This window comes from Gymnogyps californianus, chromosome 12 (assembly GCF_018139145.2).
Source record: "Gymnogyps californianus isolate 813 chromosome 12, ASM1813914v2, whole genome shotgun sequence".
NCBI lineage: Eukaryota > Metazoa > Chordata > Aves > Accipitriformes > Cathartidae > Gymnogyps > Gymnogyps californianus.
In genome coordinates this window covers 18,212,389-18,231,233 of record NC_059482.1, presented here as the reverse complement: position 1 = coordinate 18,231,233, position 18,845 = coordinate 18,212,389, and the positions used below count along the sequence as shown (strand labels likewise).

Below are 18,845 nucleotides of genomic sequence, written 5' to 3'. Positions count from 1 at the left end.
AACCTGAAAATATGAATACTAATAACGCAAAGAAATCCAGAACAGCAACAAAGTTGTTTGTTTTTTTTTAAATTGGGGTTTTGGGGGGTTTTGTTTGTTTGTTTGTTTTTTAAACACTGGGAGAAGGCAATACCGGCCAGAGGAAAGACAAAACAAAATAAGACAGAGAACCAAACTGTGTGTTAGATCTCCTGCTACATTACCTGTTGGTTACTGTTATCTAAGGAGTGCATAGTATATCCTATAGATAGATATAACATACAATACAAAATTGCTCTATTCCCAAATACACAGAAATTCCCCATGACACATGCAAGCAAAACTGCTTAAAGGGGAAGGCACCCAGGAATACGAGTTTTTACTAATAGAAGTAAAAGACTTTTGAAGTTTTTTAAAGTGAAATATAAGGCTAGGAAATCAAAACATTGGCAGGACTCATAATCTGCTTTTATCTCATTTTTGTCTATGTATAAATGCTTTCCATAAATGCTTTCCATAAACACTTTCCATTGAACCAAGACTGATAGTGTCCATATGACTATATCACATGACTATTTTTCAGACACCAGTGACAGAAGTTCAAGAAATGAAAGACAGTGCATACCGGAAGGCTTCCAACCTTGACAATGCAGAAGCTTAATAGCTTCTGTTTTAAGGAATGGGAGAAGTTTATGCAAACTAACAGTTGTCCCCATACTTTCCCTCTTGAAAAATTCAACTACCACCATCTTCATGAAGTTCAAAAAGAAACAAAACCACCAATACAGTACACTTTTTACATTTTGCATGCTAGAGGCAAAAACCAGAGCACTGAACATCCATAAGAGATAACTGCCTACTGAACTAGTCATCACAGTCAAAAACCCAAATCAAAACAAAACAGTTTCTCTTCCCTATTACCAAAGATGCAAGGAGCCACACAACTGATTCAGCCCATCTTATTCTAAAGTATTGACAAGGGAATGGCTGGAAAGTGGGGAATGGAACTGCCTTTTGATCTTACCTCCTATCAGGTCAGTTCTATTATACTCAGCAAATACAAAATCTGAAATAGCAAATTTAGTAAAAATCACCTTTTGGCTCCTACCTGAATAGAAGACAGAAGCGGATTTTTAAAATTTCATAATAGCTGCAGTACACAAAAATTTTTTCTTCTACATTTCAGAAAAAGTCCAGGCTTACAAAAACAGTTTCAAACTGATCAGAGCTTTGGTATCATTTCCAGTGTTTTTATATTGCATACTAAAATACGCCACTCATGTGGTCTCAGAATACATAACTGAAATACTCTCTCTCACTGGAATGCCTTTCCACAACTTTTCTGTATAGATGTCTTGCAAAAGTGTTACATTTGACAAATGCTCATTTTCTTTAAAAAAGTTTATTAGAAATTTTATCTAAACTCTGACTCTAAATAAGCTTTCCAATCCAGAAAGACGGTCATTTGACTGTTGTTTATATGCACAGTTTATGATGAAGGCCCCAAATAAATTTCTCCTACATAGTTTCTTTGGATTAAATTATTTGTTCTGTTTTCATTCTGTGATTAGGTACATACATATGCACCACAGCGCGCTGTTCAATATTTTACCATCTGCAGTTGTTTGCCATCACATGATTTAGATACCAGACCATGAAGTATTTCCTTTGAGCACAACAGCATCATTACCTGCTGCAATGACATCATTTACGTTAGAAGTAAATGTAGAAGAAAATCAGAAGAGAATACAGCCAAATACAAATTGTTTCCAGAGCTACAAGCTGTTGTTTAATTAATCTGCATAAACCTATCCTTTTGTATGCAATCTTCAGTCAGTCCTTTCCAAATACAGATGTACGTTTCAAGAGGCCTCCTGACTCAAGACAACAGTCAGATTTTTAAAAGCTTCTTGCCCAACTCGAGCGCACATTCAATATCAATAGGATTGGGCTTCTAAAGTCCTTTAAATGCCTGTGAAAATCCTACTTCTTTCCATTCAGAGTTTAAAAAAAAAGAAAAATCTATTAAATGTGTATTTGAACATGAATTTTACCAGTTAAACTGTTAGAAGTATACATAAGGTGTATGACTCTACAGAGCAGTAATAGCAACGTTTTCCAATCCCAAAGTTGCTAAAACTTACTGTTCACTTTTTGGAGATTAAAACCTTATCTGATCTTTACCTCCATTTTTTCCCCTAAAAGCATGTGCAGTGTAACATTCATGATCCTTCACTGGCAAGATCCAGTATGTGAAATTTTTGCACTCAAAACAGAGGACACAGCATGCATCAGAAGTGGGAGGTTTTGCTTTAAGTAAAATCTTTTGCCATTATAGACTGGAGTCTCTCCGGTGAATTACAGGCAGAAGTTTCAGTAATTTTAGTATGTGTACAGAAATATGCAAACCAGACTCTGAATTTAATACTATGGGATGTTTGATTTCAATACAATTTTAAACCTTAGAACAGAATCAGTAACATATTTTAATCAGGTACCTTTTCAAGTATTCACTGCATGAAGTACCAGTTGCCTGGGGATTATGAAATAATACTAAAAACTTTATAATCATTCATTGATTTAGTTTTGAGCATAGTATATCATTTGAATCCAATGGGAACATAACGAGCTATTTGTGAGGTCAACCACAGTACAGACAGAGGCTGACATGATATCGATGGCAAGGTGGAAAGAAATTGCCAAATACAGCAGATCAATACCTCGTTTCACTGTTACAGCCTTCTGGAGACATAAAATATATATCTTTACAGCTACGAAAATAATAATAATGAAAGTGGGAGATAAATGCTTCCCTCAAGGTAAACTATTTGATTAGCTGAGGGCAAAGGTGACAATAGCAGTTACACTAAAGTAACTTTACAGTCTTAAATAAAAATTGTGGGATGAGCAGCAGATAAAAGGGCAAAATGAAACTGAACAAGTTCTAGGAGATAAAGATGTAATTCTTCTAGAAAGTGGTGTAGGCTGTGTACAAAGGCAAAAAACTGTTAAGCTAAGTAAGGTAGAACAGAATTTCCTCCCACAGTAAGACTCCAGTAACTAAAAAAAAAGTGTTTTGAAATTACAGCACTCATTTTCTATCCAGAAGGCTTCAAAGATATGTTTAATCTGTCCCACACTTTAAATGCCAATAAATATTCGTAACCATGTTTTGCACTTCACTAGTGAACCTAATAGAATACAGTAATACACTACAGTGCTTTTTTGTCTCAACTGAAGGGAAGAAAATCATCTGATATTTTGGATGCTCTTGGTCATTAAAGGTTACTTAAATAATTTAAGAAATCGATGAATTATTAAAAGCATGAAAGCCCAATCCTGCTTCAGCTGAAGGTTGCATAAGTTTGATCACCAATTGCACTGGGAACAGAAGAAGCTTTAGGCATTCACTATTTGGCCTGCCTAGTTTTCACTAACCTGGGTCAGATGAAACTGAATCCTACCTGCTGTAAAAGGGAAAAGTATAGTAATTATTCATTAAATGTTTTCCAAATCTATAAATAAAAGTGAAAGTAGGCCCAGTACTGCACCTCCAGCAGGGACATTTCACTATAGCTTCATTTTAAAAGTGCCAATTTCCATCTGAAACTTCTAAGATTATAAGCTAAGCTCAGAATCAGAAGACAACAGGGTCTGGGTGACCTACATCTGAGACTACCTAGCCTTGTGAAACGGAATCACCTGCTAACAACTTCCAAAAGATTTCTCTTCAGAAAGATGTTCATTCAAAACCAAAAATTCAATCCACATGAAGTTTTATTTTCTACAGAAAACAGGAAGAATTTCCATAACGTACTTTCCCTCGTTTTTTTGGGTAAATTTAATTTTCCTGAATGCCACAAGTTACAGAAATATTTAAAAAAATGTAAACAACTATCAGCACATTTTTAGACACTGCACATCTAACACTGGATTTGTAAATGTTTTGTCTCAGTGTTGCTGTTTGAGAACATGCTCATGTTTAATAACAGTCTAGTTGCAAATTTACTAAGACAACAGAAAACTTTAAAGTTCGTCTTACATTTGGCAGCATAGCTTTCAGCTGAATAAGTGAACTCCTCCAAATGACCACATCATCACACAAGATGCTTTGCTGTATGCATTTCTAGTTTGCTGTCTTGAAAATTATAGTAAAGAGGCGGTTCAACAGGGAAATTGGAATTAAGCAAGCAACATATGCTCTGTTCATACTCTTTATTAGAAGGGGGGGGGGAAATGTAGTGTTCTGAGGCAAACAAGGAATCAAAATCCATGTAAGGGTATTGGTACTCTAATACCTTTTAGGAAATGTGAAGTCTCTCTAAATGATACAAGTTGAATCAGTTAAATCATGATGAAAAAAGAAAGTAGAGGGGTCATTAGATAAATAAACATGCTGTTCGTTTTGCCAGAGCAAAAATCTAATTGACACTACAACAACAACAGTTTTCTAAAATGCATGGAACACTACCAGATTCTTTAAAATAAGCAACCACTTCTGCATCTTGTCCCACTTCTAGGACACTTCTTGCCCCCCATAAGCTGGCAAGATACCAATGGCTGTCATGTGGTAGGAGCCCATATTAGTAAGTCTAATGAAAGGTCAGGGTTAATGGAATCATTTCATGCAGCCATGTCCTACGAGGCACTGTGTACCCGTAACAGCTATTATACTTGTGACATGCAACCGAGCCAAAATTTTAGTTGGCTAGAGGCTATACAAGTAACAGACATGAGCTTACAATCTTAACATACAAGACTATGAAAAAATAGATGGGAGGGGGGGGAAGGAAAAAAAATCCTTCCCAAGAGTGCATATTTGGATATGGAATATGCACAGCTCCCATACCACTGTCTCATGTAGCGGATCACTAGGATCAAAGTGAACTGAAGACCTTTAGACCTCTGGCATTTGACATTACATTACTCTGATACACAATAGCCTTACAGGCCACAATCAACAAAACATGCGTTAGTGTTTTCAGTATCCATGCTCCTCATATCCTTAGCTCCAAGATCTTAGAAGATTCTAATACGTGAAGCATAGATCTGTTCTTATTTACAGCAAAAACAAGAGACTGAATGTAAAACAACATGTTTAATAAATCTGCAGAGCCTAAAGTAGCAATATAATTCAGAGCAGCAAGATAGACGCACACTTAATTTAGTGGATGATGTTCTAGTTAAAGCAAAAAGACAACCCTGGGCCATAGCTAAGATTAAGCACATGGTCTTGCAAAGGAAGCTCCTAATATTATCAGTATAAAGGCTTTAAATCACAAAAAATAAACCATCTAATAGTCTGTATTCAATAGTAAGTAGAAAGTCAGGACACAGACTGATTTGGATTAACACATTTTCAGTTATAAGTAATTTTACAGAGGATTAGTATCTTGATGGTCTGATCAATACTAGGCACTGCTGCTATTACAGATGAAGAGAAAATTACCCCTCCAGTAATAAAGTGTGTATGTCTTGGTTCTCCTTCATTTGCCGAGTCCATTACTGTAATGGTTCCAGCATTAGCAGCTGAGGCAATTTAAGTAGCAGGAATGTGATGAATTTAAAAGCAAGGAACATTTGCCACTCATTCTTTCTTGTATTTTATTCTGCATATGCAAGGCTTCTACCTGACTGTTTCCAATATACAAATCATGTGTTATGTGACTATCAACACTATTTCTTAATTATTGTCTCATTAATAATGGGAAGGGCCAATAATGTGATTACCACAAAAATTGCTACTGGCATATTGGCTGCTGATTCTGCTAAAACCTGCACAGCATTTACCTAAGCAGAAATATGACATGACAAGAAGCTTATTTAACTGCATCTAAGCTGTTTCATTAACTTCAATTTTCCTAAATACAACTTCTAAAAGAATCTATTTAATCTGTCAACTAGAATATTTTGAATGTTTTTATATCTTAAGAGGCAGAACAATAACAGGAAACAAGTAGTGAATGTAACATTTGAAGAAACTATAGTAAGACAATGTTAAAGTTTATATACTTCATTGCATGGTATGGGTGACATTCTTCAGCATTAATCCCAAAATCATTCCCCTGCTCTTAAGTGCTCTGAGAATACTTGCTTATTTTTCCCTGAGTATTAATATGTTGAAGCAACCTATTTTATCTTGTAAATATATATTATTTTCCAGCCAGCAAAAATGAGGATGATGCCAGAAGTAAGACGTTCATTGAAATCTAAGCCAAAACACTGTATATTCCCTTTTCCTCCTTGTAAATAAAATACATGCAAAGCTTTGTGTTATTTAAAGCTTTATATTTCCTTGCCACTTTGTCTAACATGTCTCACAAATGTGAAATTGCGCACAAATATCTTTATAAAAGCCCTTGTGAATATTCAGATATGTGCATATTGATGCATTTATTATTTGTATAGCAATAACTTTATTGGATTGGGGTCCCAGCTGTGCTGGGAGCTGTACAAACATAACAGTAATGTCTGTGGAATACATTCTCTGTAGTCAGTTCTAGTTTCACAGTAATGTGAATTAGCATAAACAGCTACATAAGGTAATTGTGAACTGGGCTTAGCCGTCTATTCCAGAGACCCATCAATGTAATTCTTTTAAAGTAAAAGAAAATAATACTCCAGAGTAGCTGAGCATCTTATCTTTCACATGGTAACGACACAGGGTCTTAATATGCAAAAAGTGGCAAGAGGAAGCATATAAAGGTAGTTACTAGAACTTGGCATCTGTCACACTGAAACTTACTTAAAAAAAACCTTTGACTAAGTCAGTCTTGAGAACAGCCTTACATTAAAGATTAACTTTTTTAACTAACCTGTGAATATTAATCAAGATCATAAACATTCTAAAAGCAAAACAGCTTTCTTCCCAAGTTTAAAAGGAGAAAACAGTCTAAGTAGACTACCAAATAAGAGGTTTATGTTTGGTTTTACTTTAAGTGGTACCTTTTCTTCACCCAGCAACAAAAAGTTTACTGCAAGCTGACCAAAACTCTGACCAACGGTGTAAAGAATCAAAATAACTATGAACTGCACTAATTAAAACTGAATTCTAAGGTAAAACAAACACACACACAAAACACATCCCCAGTGGACTGTTTCATTAAAATGCCTTTTCAGCTAATGAGCAACATCTACTCTAACAGCTCTGGTTTTAGGCATAGAAGTAATATTTTCTGTAGGGAAGACCAGAGAAACTGACGGCATGCAACATCTCTAAAGATGTCTTCAGAAACTCCAGAATAATCATGTTTTGCTGTCCACTTAAGACTCAGAGAAATATTCCACAGGACACTGGCATCCCCAACGCAGTACTTAAGACAGCTGAGTAATTAACTTCTGGCTATTGTTTCCCAACTTTTTTCAGACCCTCTTCCCAGGAATGAATTTGCGTCCTCCTCCTCTTGGGCTTGGAACACCAAATACTAGCATAAACAGTTTCATTTCTGCTACACACTCAATCTCACTCAATCCAATTGAGTGATTTGCAAAGTGGAAATTGCTGTATGACAGCACTGCACTCTAAAGAATTTCTACCACATGTACTTGGAACAGAAATGTTCTTCTATAACAGCATAAATAAAAACTTGCTATACACATGAAAAATTGAGAGAGAGAGAACAGCTTATCACATATAAGAAACATACTGCATAATTACAAAGCAAAAAACAATCACTAGGCTTCTGATAGATAGCATTTAACTGTACACAATTACAGCAAAACAAGAACTTTATTCAGGATTTAATTCTCCAGAACAGAGACATTGCCAGGAGATACATAATCCAAACCAGCTTCTCTATCCAACCACTTCCCTCTCATTAGTAGGCCTCATAAATCTTACTCTCCAGAAGAGGTCGGGTTAACCTCACTAATATTTGGTTTGCTATGAAATATTTTGATCAGGACCTAAATGGAAGTCTTGGCAGAACTAGTACAATAAATACACACTTCCTTTGCCTTCAGCATTTCTTAGGTGAGCAACATAAACGAACAATGGTCAAACCCAGGGACTGAAGGGTGAGTTGGCATAGTGCCAGGAGCCCAAAGATTACATTTCTAATTAAGTTGTATAAAATAATACCAGTATGAAGATGCTCCCGTGAAAAGAAAGCATACATTTCTTCTTGTATAACCCCTCCTCTTCCCCTTGCTGCCTTCTCTTTTGGCATCCTTTATTCAAAGACATTCTACAGGCTACTTTTGTTTCACTTGCAATATACTCAAAGCTTCTCAAGTAGTACCCAACTTACAACATCCCCCTAAGGCATCCTAAGTATTCACACCTTTAAATTCTCTATAAGGATCTCTTCTTAATTTTCATCCTTCTCTGTCTGTACAGCTACAACATCAACATGTGTCTAAGGCAGTACTCTTTCACTCTAGCTTCCTTGAGTTTTTCTTATACATTGCTCCTCTTCAAGTGCCTTGTCCTCCTACAACCTTTGCCAGTGTAGTTCACAGTTCCATCCTCTTACTCCCTCACACATATCCTTGAATGATTATCTTATCAATGGCAATCATTCTCCTAATGCAGATGGTTCCCAAATATGTTTGTTTGAGATATATTGCAAAGACAAAAGCCCTTGGATGGATTGCATAAATGTACAGGCTAAAAAAGGTAGGGGTTGGGTTTTTCTCTGCAACATAATTAATTACATTGGATTGGATGGGACAGCTTACATCTGCATGTGTTTTCACATATATAGAAAGAGCAGAACACAAACAAAACACTGAAGTTACTGTCCTTCAATGATGAGAGATAGCAGAAAGACTAATTACAAAATGACCAGGTTGTCCTTAGATTTGTTAAGAATCTTACTCCTGTGAAGAGGCTTTAAAGTTATTTTTCTATTAAAATATTTAGTCGCAAACTTAGGTCAGACCTTTTCCCTGCCCCTATAGTGAAATCACTTTTAATGTTAAATAGTAAATTAACAGCAATACCAAAACCAGTATGCTCTGTATGCAGACAGGTGAACCAGATTACCATCTTAGAAAACTTTTTCTAAATTTATAATTGAATTAGCCTTCCTCTCATTAACATCACTAATCAGCATTTTGCTTTCAAACAAGTAACTTATCACTTACAAACAAGTTCCTTCATGAGGCTGCCCTGTACTACTATTTTGTAAACAAAATCAGCAGAGGTACAACAACCATCAAGAGTTGCAGTCAAATATTGTACAGCATGGTAGAAACAAGCCCTTCAAACGCACCTGAAACAGCAAAACATTCAGCAATGCTGTTTGCTTACACAGTGTAATTACATCTTCAATGTAAGCACGTAGCGGCATCGCATCTAAACACGTTATCAAGAAAAAACATTATAAAGCTAGGGTGCTATAAGAGACTTAAAAATGTTTATTTAGGTTAGGCTTGATGTAGAGTAAGAGTACTTTTAAATTTGAAAATAAAAGCGCAGTTACATAACGCATCACCTCACTGAAAATGTTTTGACAAAAACAAACACATATTTACTTGTACAATTTTTCTCATATAACACCGTAGAACTCCCTTTTAAACTGAAAAATCTTGCCCAGATGGTAAAAATCTTTATTACTAGCTACTGTTAAAGCTGTACTAGGTTCCCCTCTTTAAAGGGAGGGGAATCTAAGATTTCCAAGTTAATTAGAGCACCGCTGCTAAGCCAGCCCGGCCCCAAGCAGGCAGATGGCCCTCAGCCACGCCAGAACTCCCGCCAGCCCTCGTGCACCGACCTCGCAACCCCTCCTCCAGGCCCCATCCCCTGAGGCGCAGGGGATTACTTCACACACAGGGCACGCTTAACCAACGCGACTGTAAAGCCGCGAGGGAAGGGCCCTAAGCCTCGGCCATACGCTGCGAGGGCGCCGGCCCGGGGAGCCGCTGCCGCCGGCCTTTCGAAGCCGCTGCAGAGACTCGGGGCCGAGGCGCCCGTTGCCAGCGCAGCAGCGCTCCTTCCAGGCGGCGCAGGAAGGCAGCCGCCGGCCGCCCCCCGGCTGCCTAACGGCGGCAGGTAGCTCGGTGCTTGGGCCGCTTCCCCTTCACCATAAACTTCACGGCGGCCTCGGATTCCCCTCACACGGGGCTCCAGCACTGGAGCTGCCGGAGCCCGGGCGGGCTCGCTCTGCCCCTGGCAGCCCCACAAGCCGCGCAGCGGCCGCGGGTAAGAGGGCTCGCCGTGGGCACGCTCCTGAGGGCTAAAGGGGAGCGGGAAGGAAAGAGGAGGTACCTTCAGTTCTTTCTCCCGCTCCCCTGCTCTCCTCTTCATGGTGCCGCCTCAGCCAGCCGCCCGCCCGCAGCAGCAGCACGCGGCGGGAACCGTCCTCCCCTCCGAGCAGCTCCCGCCGGCACCAGCCTGACACGCAGCTTCCAGGGCGACTACAACTCCCGGCAGGCACCGCGGCACGGACGCGGGAAGCAGGTGGCGAAAATGAGCTGTAGTTCCGCGCGTAACACGGAGGCGGCGCTCGGCCCCTCCTCGAACTACAACTCCCAGCAGGCAGCGGGGTCTGGAGGTCCCCGGAAGTGGAAGGGTTTGGTTAGCAACAGAAGCAGTTGCTAACAGAACGCTGAGAGAAGACATAGGGCTGGCAGGGCGCTGTGAGTACGGGGGAAGCTTTTCCTCCTCTGGGGCACGGCGGGGGGAGGACAGCGATACTGGAGTTACTTAGGGGGATGCGGTGCCATGTCCCGAAGCGGGGGTGTCCCCAGCCCGGGGAGCCGGAGGCGCTGAGGAGCGGGGGGGTCGGTGCGCTCCCGCGCTGAGGGGGAGCCCGGCCTGGGGCTGCGCTCCTCAAGCGGTTGTTTTAGACCTCTGAGGCTCCGTCGCTCGCAGCTTACTGCCCGTGGGAAAAGGCAGGGGGCCTCACCATTTTTCTTTAAAGTAGCCTTACAACCCTCCTCAGTTGTGGCCTCTGTTACGTATGTAAAAAGGCTGCTAGACTCCAGCGGGAATTGTGTTCCTGTGCCCGAGGGCGGGAAAAAACGGGGAGTGTAGGCGTTCCTTCATGAGGCAAACGCTACCTTTCCTCCCTGTCCCCTCCAGGCGTGTAAGTTATTGCCAGAGCTGACGGGGCTGAAGAAAAATTTGGAAAGCACTCGTAAAATACGTTGAAGGCAAGACACGTTTGTTTTGATTTTTCTGTGTTGCAGTAGGACTTACAGGTCTGAGAGATGTTTCTTCCCTCAGACTACAGCAGGACGTTGTGATCTCGTTTCCTAATATCTTCCATATCTTCTCTTTTTTTTTTTTCCTTTCCGCCTCCTAAAACTCACAACACTGCAACGGATGATGTTTGAAAGATGATACGTGTGTATACTCCTACCAAGTAATAAATGAGATTATTTTAGATGACAAGCCCAATAGAGTGCAGACATTTATCTTTAAGGAATCAATACAGGAAGAATGTAGGCTGGAAATACTTTGTGATAGGCTAAGATAGGTGGGTGGTCTGGTCTCTCTCCTCCTTTTTTTCTTTTCCTTTTTTTTTTTTTCCTTCTTCCCTCTACCAGAGAAGTGGGGTAAGACTTTGTAAGAAAAGCATCATCTTCACCATGGCCAAGACTCATGAAATTCTAAATCCATGTTGAAACAATTGAGTGTTGTAATTTTTAAGATTTCACTAGAAACTGTCCCTTCTAGCCCCACTGGCTGAGAACTTTTGGAATTTTAAGTAATCCCCCCTCAGTTTTGCTACATTTGAATGATGTTGGGAGAACAGTATGCTTCTGTGAGTTATATAAGAATTTGGACCTAAAGCATGAGCTTTGATACTTTAAGTATTCGTGGTCATTACTGGCTGGTCTTGCATAACACTGCAAACTTGTATGCAATTTTTTGTAGTAATTTGTCAGATACAGGTGGTGATAGCACCAGTTTTGTAAGTAGTGCAGTATATAAGAAAGTTACAGTTTCTTTAACTTCAGTAATTACATCTAAAATTCTTGCTTATACCAAACTTGAAATTCTTATAGGTTAATCCCAGAGATATGGAAAATTTTCCTCTCTTTGTATGTGAAGTTTTTTTTTCTTATTTTTTAGGAACAAGAAGTGCTGAAGTGACTGTAGGGTAACCTGTCTTGGAAATAAAAGCTGTTTTAAGTTGTTGAGGTTCAGCATGGCATGTGGATCTGTCCAGATGCAAATACAAATTTATATCTCTTTTGCTTTATTATGCTTTATTTTAGGAAATACTGGACTCTTAAGTACAATCACTTTTGTAGCAATGTTGCTGTGCAATTTTGTCAGATTTAACCACTTTGGAAATGCTTTCCACAGAAGTAATATGGAACTCTGTGGAGAAATCTCATATGCTTTTAGAAATAATGCTGGAACTGTTGAGTGCAAGGAAAGTAATTTTGTTTCAGTGTTTGTGATTGACACTGAGGTAATATTCACAAAGTAACTGTAACATATGTAACACATGATTTGCTGTTTGAAGTGTCCTCTCTCTAGGAGAAGAAGCATAAAAGATGGTTGTTAGTGATTATTAAAGACATAGGTTCTTATGTTACTAATGAGGCAAATAAATTGCCAGGCCAAATCCTAAATCTGTAATTTTATTTTGCCTCCCTAAAACCAGGAGGCAGATTTGTACTATTTCTATCTAAAAACACGCTTTTTCATAAAAACAGTTAGTTTAGTTTTTTTTCTTTTCCTGTGGCCCAGGGCAGAAAAGAAAGCTGAATGCTTAATTTCCGTCACTTTATAATGAAAATGAAACAACTAATTCTTCTTTTTACCTTTGAAAATTTCATCTTTCTAAGTTTTCGGGACTTCAGATTTATAGCAGCTTTATTTTGTCACTTGCCTTCAAGTCATGTCATGTTGCCAGTAAAAACTGGCTTTCATGTACAGCCCTGCTATGTTTGTTTGCTTACAACTTAAATATTTCTGTGTTTTTGCTGCAGCCAGTAATGGATTGCTACTGACAAGGGGGGGGTTGTTTGTTTATTTAAGGGACAAGCATGTGTTGTTTCATCTTTGTTTTTTAAATGAATGGATTTCTTTCACACTGAAAATAACAGGTATATAAAATAACAGTTTCTTTAGCAAGTGGCAAATAGTGAAAAACAGCAATGTTTGCCTGTGCCTATTATTGTGCTAGAGTTTTTGAAGCTTGATTTTGATAGATCACAAACATTACGGAGTAGTGCCGACAAAATATTTGTTTAGCTCTTGACCTCTCTGAAATTTGCCAAAAAAACCTGTCTTTTTGATTTGTGAAGACTAAGACAACCACATTCTCAAAAGACATATAATGGTAGCATCTTCTTGCTACCATCATGAACCAAATTTGGATTGATCATCTAGAGGTAAAGGTTTCTGTTTCACTTTAATCTCAGTTGCTGTAGTGATATTGATACAGTGACATATAATAATGACCGCACTAATGAACCTAGACCTCAGTGAAGTCAATGACTGCAGGTAGCACTAATTTAACAAATTACAAAAAAGTTTTGAGGGATTTGTGTGAATAACACAAAAAGAGCTGAGAACACTGAGGAGCTGGATTCCAGTTGATATGTATCTGTCATTAGAATTGTGCCATTGGTTACAATGGCTGCATGCCATGGACTTCAACATCACGAAGTATTATTCTCCATTTCTGTGACTGACAGCATTGAAACTCCAACCTTATTGCTAATCTACAAGTGTAGATCAGTTCAGGCATTTCAACAGTCATGACAAGGAAACGTTTGTTCCACACAAAAGAAAAATGTGTTCAGGTTGTTACAAACAGTGAGAGCTGGAAATAATACTTTATCCTAAATTTAAGTGATGAAAAAACAAAAGATTGAAAGCAAGATTGACTTGGAAACTGAACTTCCATTAATCCTTTTCATTCCTTTTGGACAAAGCCTTAAGGAGACTTGTTTATGATAGAAGACTTTACTGGTAGAAGAAAGGCATATCTTTAGCAGCAGTTTTGGTTATGATAGAATTAACAGATACTTCATGGAATGTCTGTGGATTATACTGTGTCACTTCTGTCCTCTGATGCAGGTCTTTAGTAACATCACTGTTAATTTCCCAATGCTTTCCTAGATGTTTTGGATTTGCTAAAGATTTATACCATCTGCAGAGTGTAACAACAGGGGAAAAAAAGACGGTCCAAAGGACTTCATGTTTCTCTTTTCATGCTATTTCAGCCTTGCTTGACTCTATGGCCAACATCTAATTTTCTGCACTGGAAGAGAAGACAGAAACAGTAATTGTTAATAAGTATCTTCATATATTACACTGAAACAAATGTAGTAGTTCCTCACATTAATACTTTCCTAATCTCACTTTGTCATGTAGCTAAGCTTTCTGTTGCCTCAAGAAAGAAATGTGTTCGGATTTATGAGAATCATTCATAGGAGAGTCTCTATCTTAGAAAGTAATTTCTCTTATGACAATGATTGAAAGAAGACTAAGAGAATGGTAGGCAACACTGAAATGACTTCATAACCCCAAGCACCTCTGTTTCAAAGAGTCCCATTCAAAATGTGGAAGATGGCATTACTCATCTACCAGTTGATGCCTTAAGCTTTGACCTGTCTTAAAATGAACAAACAAACAATTAAAAAAACCAAATAAAAAAACCCCCACAGGTCCGCCTCCCACATGCACTTAGAAATATAGCCTTAGCCCAAAGATTGCTGAAGACAACAGAACTGGAACTTAAAAAAGCTAATTCTACATACATTAAATACAATTGGAGCTATTGCATAACAAAGAAGCCATATTTTGTGCACAGATTAAAACTGGCATAATGTTAAACTTGAAAGTTTAGATTGCCCTCGGAGTGATACAATTGAGATAGGAGCATTTACAGTAATGTATGAGTCTGTCATTTCAGAGAATCTGTCATTACTTTTTCCTTCATTTTATATGATGTATTGTAGTTCATTCTAGTCTCACAGTTTAAGTTACAGATGGAGAAGAATTTCATTTTAATTTTGTTATCCGTAGATAAGCCATGTCTGTTCCAGCTGATGAAACTGTGGGGGACCTGCCTGTGAGAGATGTAGGTCTAACTCTAGCTGGAATTGGAGGATTACAAGGTTTGTACCAGCTGCTATTTATTACAGTTACAGACTTTGATCAGTGGCTTCTTTAGTTTCTTTCTAAAAATGTTTCTAACATTCCCACTCACAAAATTAAGTTCAAATACCATTCAAAATCTGGGTTAAATTCTGAAAGATACTATGACCTATTCTGTGTTCATGTTGCTTGTTATAAGAGGGGAGCTGCTGTGAGATGCTAAAACCAGGAAATCTCATTGAGCTATAATGTTCATCCTTCCAGAAGAAAAGAGGACTTTTGCTGACTTGAGGACAAGGCCAGACCCATTTAACAAAATGGGAACCAAAAGTACTATGCAATTCTGATATGTTACGCAGCTGCTATTAGAATGGAACTACTGGGCTTAGTCTTGTATCTGAGTAAGTTTACAGAATTATGAGTTAATTTTTTCAAGCTTCAAGAGAGTATGTTATCTTTGAAACAGATTAGAAAGCATCTCTGTGGTAATGATCATCTTATTCTTTTAAGTAGTATGTTTGACAGTACCTTGTTACTTGCTAAACTATTTCCTTTGTGTTGTCTAGTAGATAATCAGTTTGCTGTATCATTTGAATTACTTCTTTTATCTATAAGAGGGAGGAAAAAGGAAGTGATTAATATGCCAATAAATCTGAAAAAATTAATCAACAGACTCATACAAGTGTAAAATATCAAATTACTTGAAAACTTTCATTATTTATTTTCAGTATTTCAAGATGAGTTAAACTTTGGATTACATGTTGTTGAATGTATTGAAGGTAATTTAAGGTTGTCTTGGTTTGGGTAGAGTCCTCAACTACACAGAATGTAAAAGGTCGACAAGCTGTATCACGAATCAGTCGAGAGGAACTGGAAGACAGATTTCTTCGTTTACATGATGAGAACATCTTACTCAAACAACACGCAAATAAGCAAGAGGAGAAAATTAAAAGGTATGGGTTTTAATATTTTTATTTTAGCTCACAGTAACATTTTTGCCCTTAAAAGCATTATCAACAAATTAAAAACCATGCTGATTTCTCTCAGAGCACTTTTTAAAGCAGTAGCAAAAATCACTCATTGGAATTCATTTTTGTATTGATTTTTGGTTGTCTCTGTGGGATATTTATTGGGTGGGATATTTTATTAATATGTGGGATATTTTTTGCGGTGGACAGTATTAGATCTCCATGTAGAGAGGTACACCGCTATCCACCACTTCAGAGTTCGTAGCTATGCTGTCTGAGTACAAATATAACAGGTATTCTGGGAACTGAAGAAGAGACTATAGAAGCCTAATTATTCATCAGGAATTTCGTCCTAGAATCAAAATGACCTTTACAGAGAGATTCTGCCCCTTTTTTTGTCCTTCTCTGTCCTCCAAGAAGTTGACTAGCATCTAGCCTTTTATCGTCTAGTTAACCCTAAAATATCTTTATAATTATGATCAGCTCTCCTTTATTCAGGGTAATAGATAACTTCAATGAAGAAGTCTCAAGTAGCATGGGGAGCACAGTACCCAGTGTACCCAAACATATGCAAGCAACTTTAGGCTTATTATTAAACTTAGTGCTGTGCTGGACTCAGCAGAACTGTTCATGCTATTACTATATTCCAGGAGGGCTAATTAATCCAAAAGCACTGTGGCTCTGTGTTCACATTGTGCTGTACTTAAGCTAATAAAATCTTGCTGCATCTAAGCTAGCTTCTGGTCAGAAGCTAACCAATTCATGAAAGGGCGTCTGAAGATATTGCCTCTGTAGATGGGACTATTTCATACTTTTCCAAAGTCCACAACATTCTTTCCTTTTGACTCAGTATTGAGTGAGTCAGGTTCAAATTGGCCAGCATGACATGAATTCCATCTTTTCTGTCAGGCTACTGTCAAATACAAGATGGTGGAACAAATGAATTGTTTGCTTATTCCAAATAGCATTTCCTGTGTTTCTGTTAGATGACTTATCAAATGCACTCATTATCCACTTAGGTAAGATTACACAGAATGTCCAAATTGGAATACCTGAATTAATATTTTAAGGCACAGAAAATATAAAATACAGTGTTTGTCTAGATTGCTAGAGAAAAATCTTAACTCTTCAAGCTAAATTTCTTTCCCAGCATCCCTCATGCCAAAACCCTTGTAACTAAAAGTTTGGAATGAATTTGCAGTAGAAGTACACTGAAAAAAAACCAAATAAACAAAAAACCTGCTTACAGGCAAGTAACATTCTGTGACATCCTAAAGTTATTATGGATTTTTTTTGTTTCACTTTTGTTCTTTTAAGTAGAAGCTTCTGTCCACAAGTATACAAAAATAAAACAAGCCCCTTTAAACAAATGAAGTGTGTCCTTATTTTCAGTTTTCTTTCTGGGCCTGCAAAAATAGATTCTCTGTAAACTAGATACAGGTCTTGAAGATGTGCGACCAATTTTGTAAAGTCTTGAACTTGTCTCTCTCATCAAAGCCACCTTTTCTTTCTTTATATGCCAAGTTTTTTCCATTCACTGCTGGGTATGTTTTCTGTTCTTGTATATTACATCACCCCCATGTGCCCTCTCTGCCTTTTGTTCTAGCTTACCAATGTTTATCAAAACTAAAAGAAATCAAAGGTACAACTCTTGAGATGCCAAAAGCAAAATTTGTATCCTTTTAAAGATAGATGAAAACCATACCTGCTGTATCTAACTATATTCTTCAGCTAACCATTCCTTCTCTGAAGCACATTGGTAAATGTATAAAATTGAGTATGGTAATGAGAACTATTAAGTCTCTTTTTCCAGAGTACCTTCTTAAATATCTCCACCTATATATTTTAACCACTTTAGAACTGAAATATATATTTAAATCCTAAAATACTAGAAATGATATATCATTGGAATGTTGCATATTATTAGCATTCTTTTAACAGTTGAATGTTTTGTGGAATTGTAGCTTTTATAATTTGCCCCACCAAATCTGTAACTTTACTTAACAGCATGCAGAGGTTCCTATATAAGGTCATGCGTTAAAAATTACATTTAAGCAGCATATGGAGTAAATATGTGTCCTCCCTTTACTAACCTTAAATGATAAGCCTTAGGAAACTGTTATTTGTCAGTGCTATAAAGCAGATTGCTGCACAGTGGTTTCAATTATCTTCAAAGAGTTCTTCACAGGCAGTAATAGTTATATCAAAACCTGAAATTTATTATTCAGGTTCTATGCTGAAGTCTTCACAGTGATTATGTTCCTTTCAACAGAATGCTTTTTATGCTGACTTTTCACATTCTTTTTCATCTTTTTTTATTATTTTCCCCAGAATGGCCACCAAGTTAATACGGCTTGTTAATGATAAAAAAAGGTCTGAACAGGTTGGTGGCGGCCCCAAGCGGCTGGGTCAGGCTGTGGAGCTGGAAGAAATGATAGAGCATTTGCAAGAGAGGGTTCGTGAGCTTGAGAAACAAAACGAGAGCCTCCGAAGCAAACTCATTTCAACTAAACAGCAGCTCCAGATTCAAGGCCATAGGCCTTGTCCGTACAGCTATGTTCAATCTCGCATTAACACTGGTCTCAAAAAAGTGAATGAGGCTGCTGGCATGCCGGAGCACGCAAAGAAAGGTATAATTCCCATTTATTAAAAACAGTGGTTTATATAGGTACCACTAATTATTGCTTCACTGTAGCAAGTACATACTCTTTTCTGTTCATCAGTGGGCGATAGTACCTGTAGGTAGAAAGATTGTTCTTCCGCCTTTTTCTTGTATTTATTTATAGCAGTCATCGTAACTTGTTTGCCTTTGAAATCCTTATTTTGAGAATCCGCAGTGGTAGGAGTAAAACAAAAGTACAGATTTGAAAATAAAGTAGTTATCAAGC

General features: G+C 37.9%; 2 protein-coding genes across 3 annotated transcripts in view; one reads left to right on the top strand and one right to left on the bottom strand.

Moving 5' to 3' along the window:
* The window catches only part of FTO (FTO alpha-ketoglutarate dependent dioxygenase), a 257,678-nt gene extending 247,430 nt beyond the window's left edge, over window positions 1-10,248 (bottom strand). For both annotated transcript variants that reach the window (XM_050904114.1, XM_050904113.1), the window contains exon 1: window positions 10,190-10,248. In XM_050904114.1, the coding sequence (XP_050760071.1) occupies window positions 10,190-10,228 (39 nt within the window). In that variant the 5' untranslated portion in view covers window positions 10,229-10,248. The remainder of the gene's footprint in view (window positions 1-10,189) is intronic.
* Window positions 10,249-10,534: 286 nt separating this feature from the next.
* Window positions 10,535-18,845, top strand: part of RPGRIP1L (RPGRIP1 like) — an 80,750-nt gene continuing 72,439 nt past the window's right edge. Inside the window, exons 1-4 of the mRNA XM_050904043.1 lie at window positions 10,535-10,560; window positions 14,918-15,009; window positions 15,798-15,942; window positions 18,289-18,587. Of these exons, the coding sequence (XP_050760000.1) occupies window positions 14,925-15,009; window positions 15,798-15,942; window positions 18,289-18,587 (529 nt within the window). The 5' untranslated portion in view covers window positions 10,535-10,560; window positions 14,918-14,924. The remainder of the gene's footprint in view (window positions 10,561-14,917; window positions 15,010-15,797; window positions 15,943-18,288; window positions 18,588-18,845) is intronic.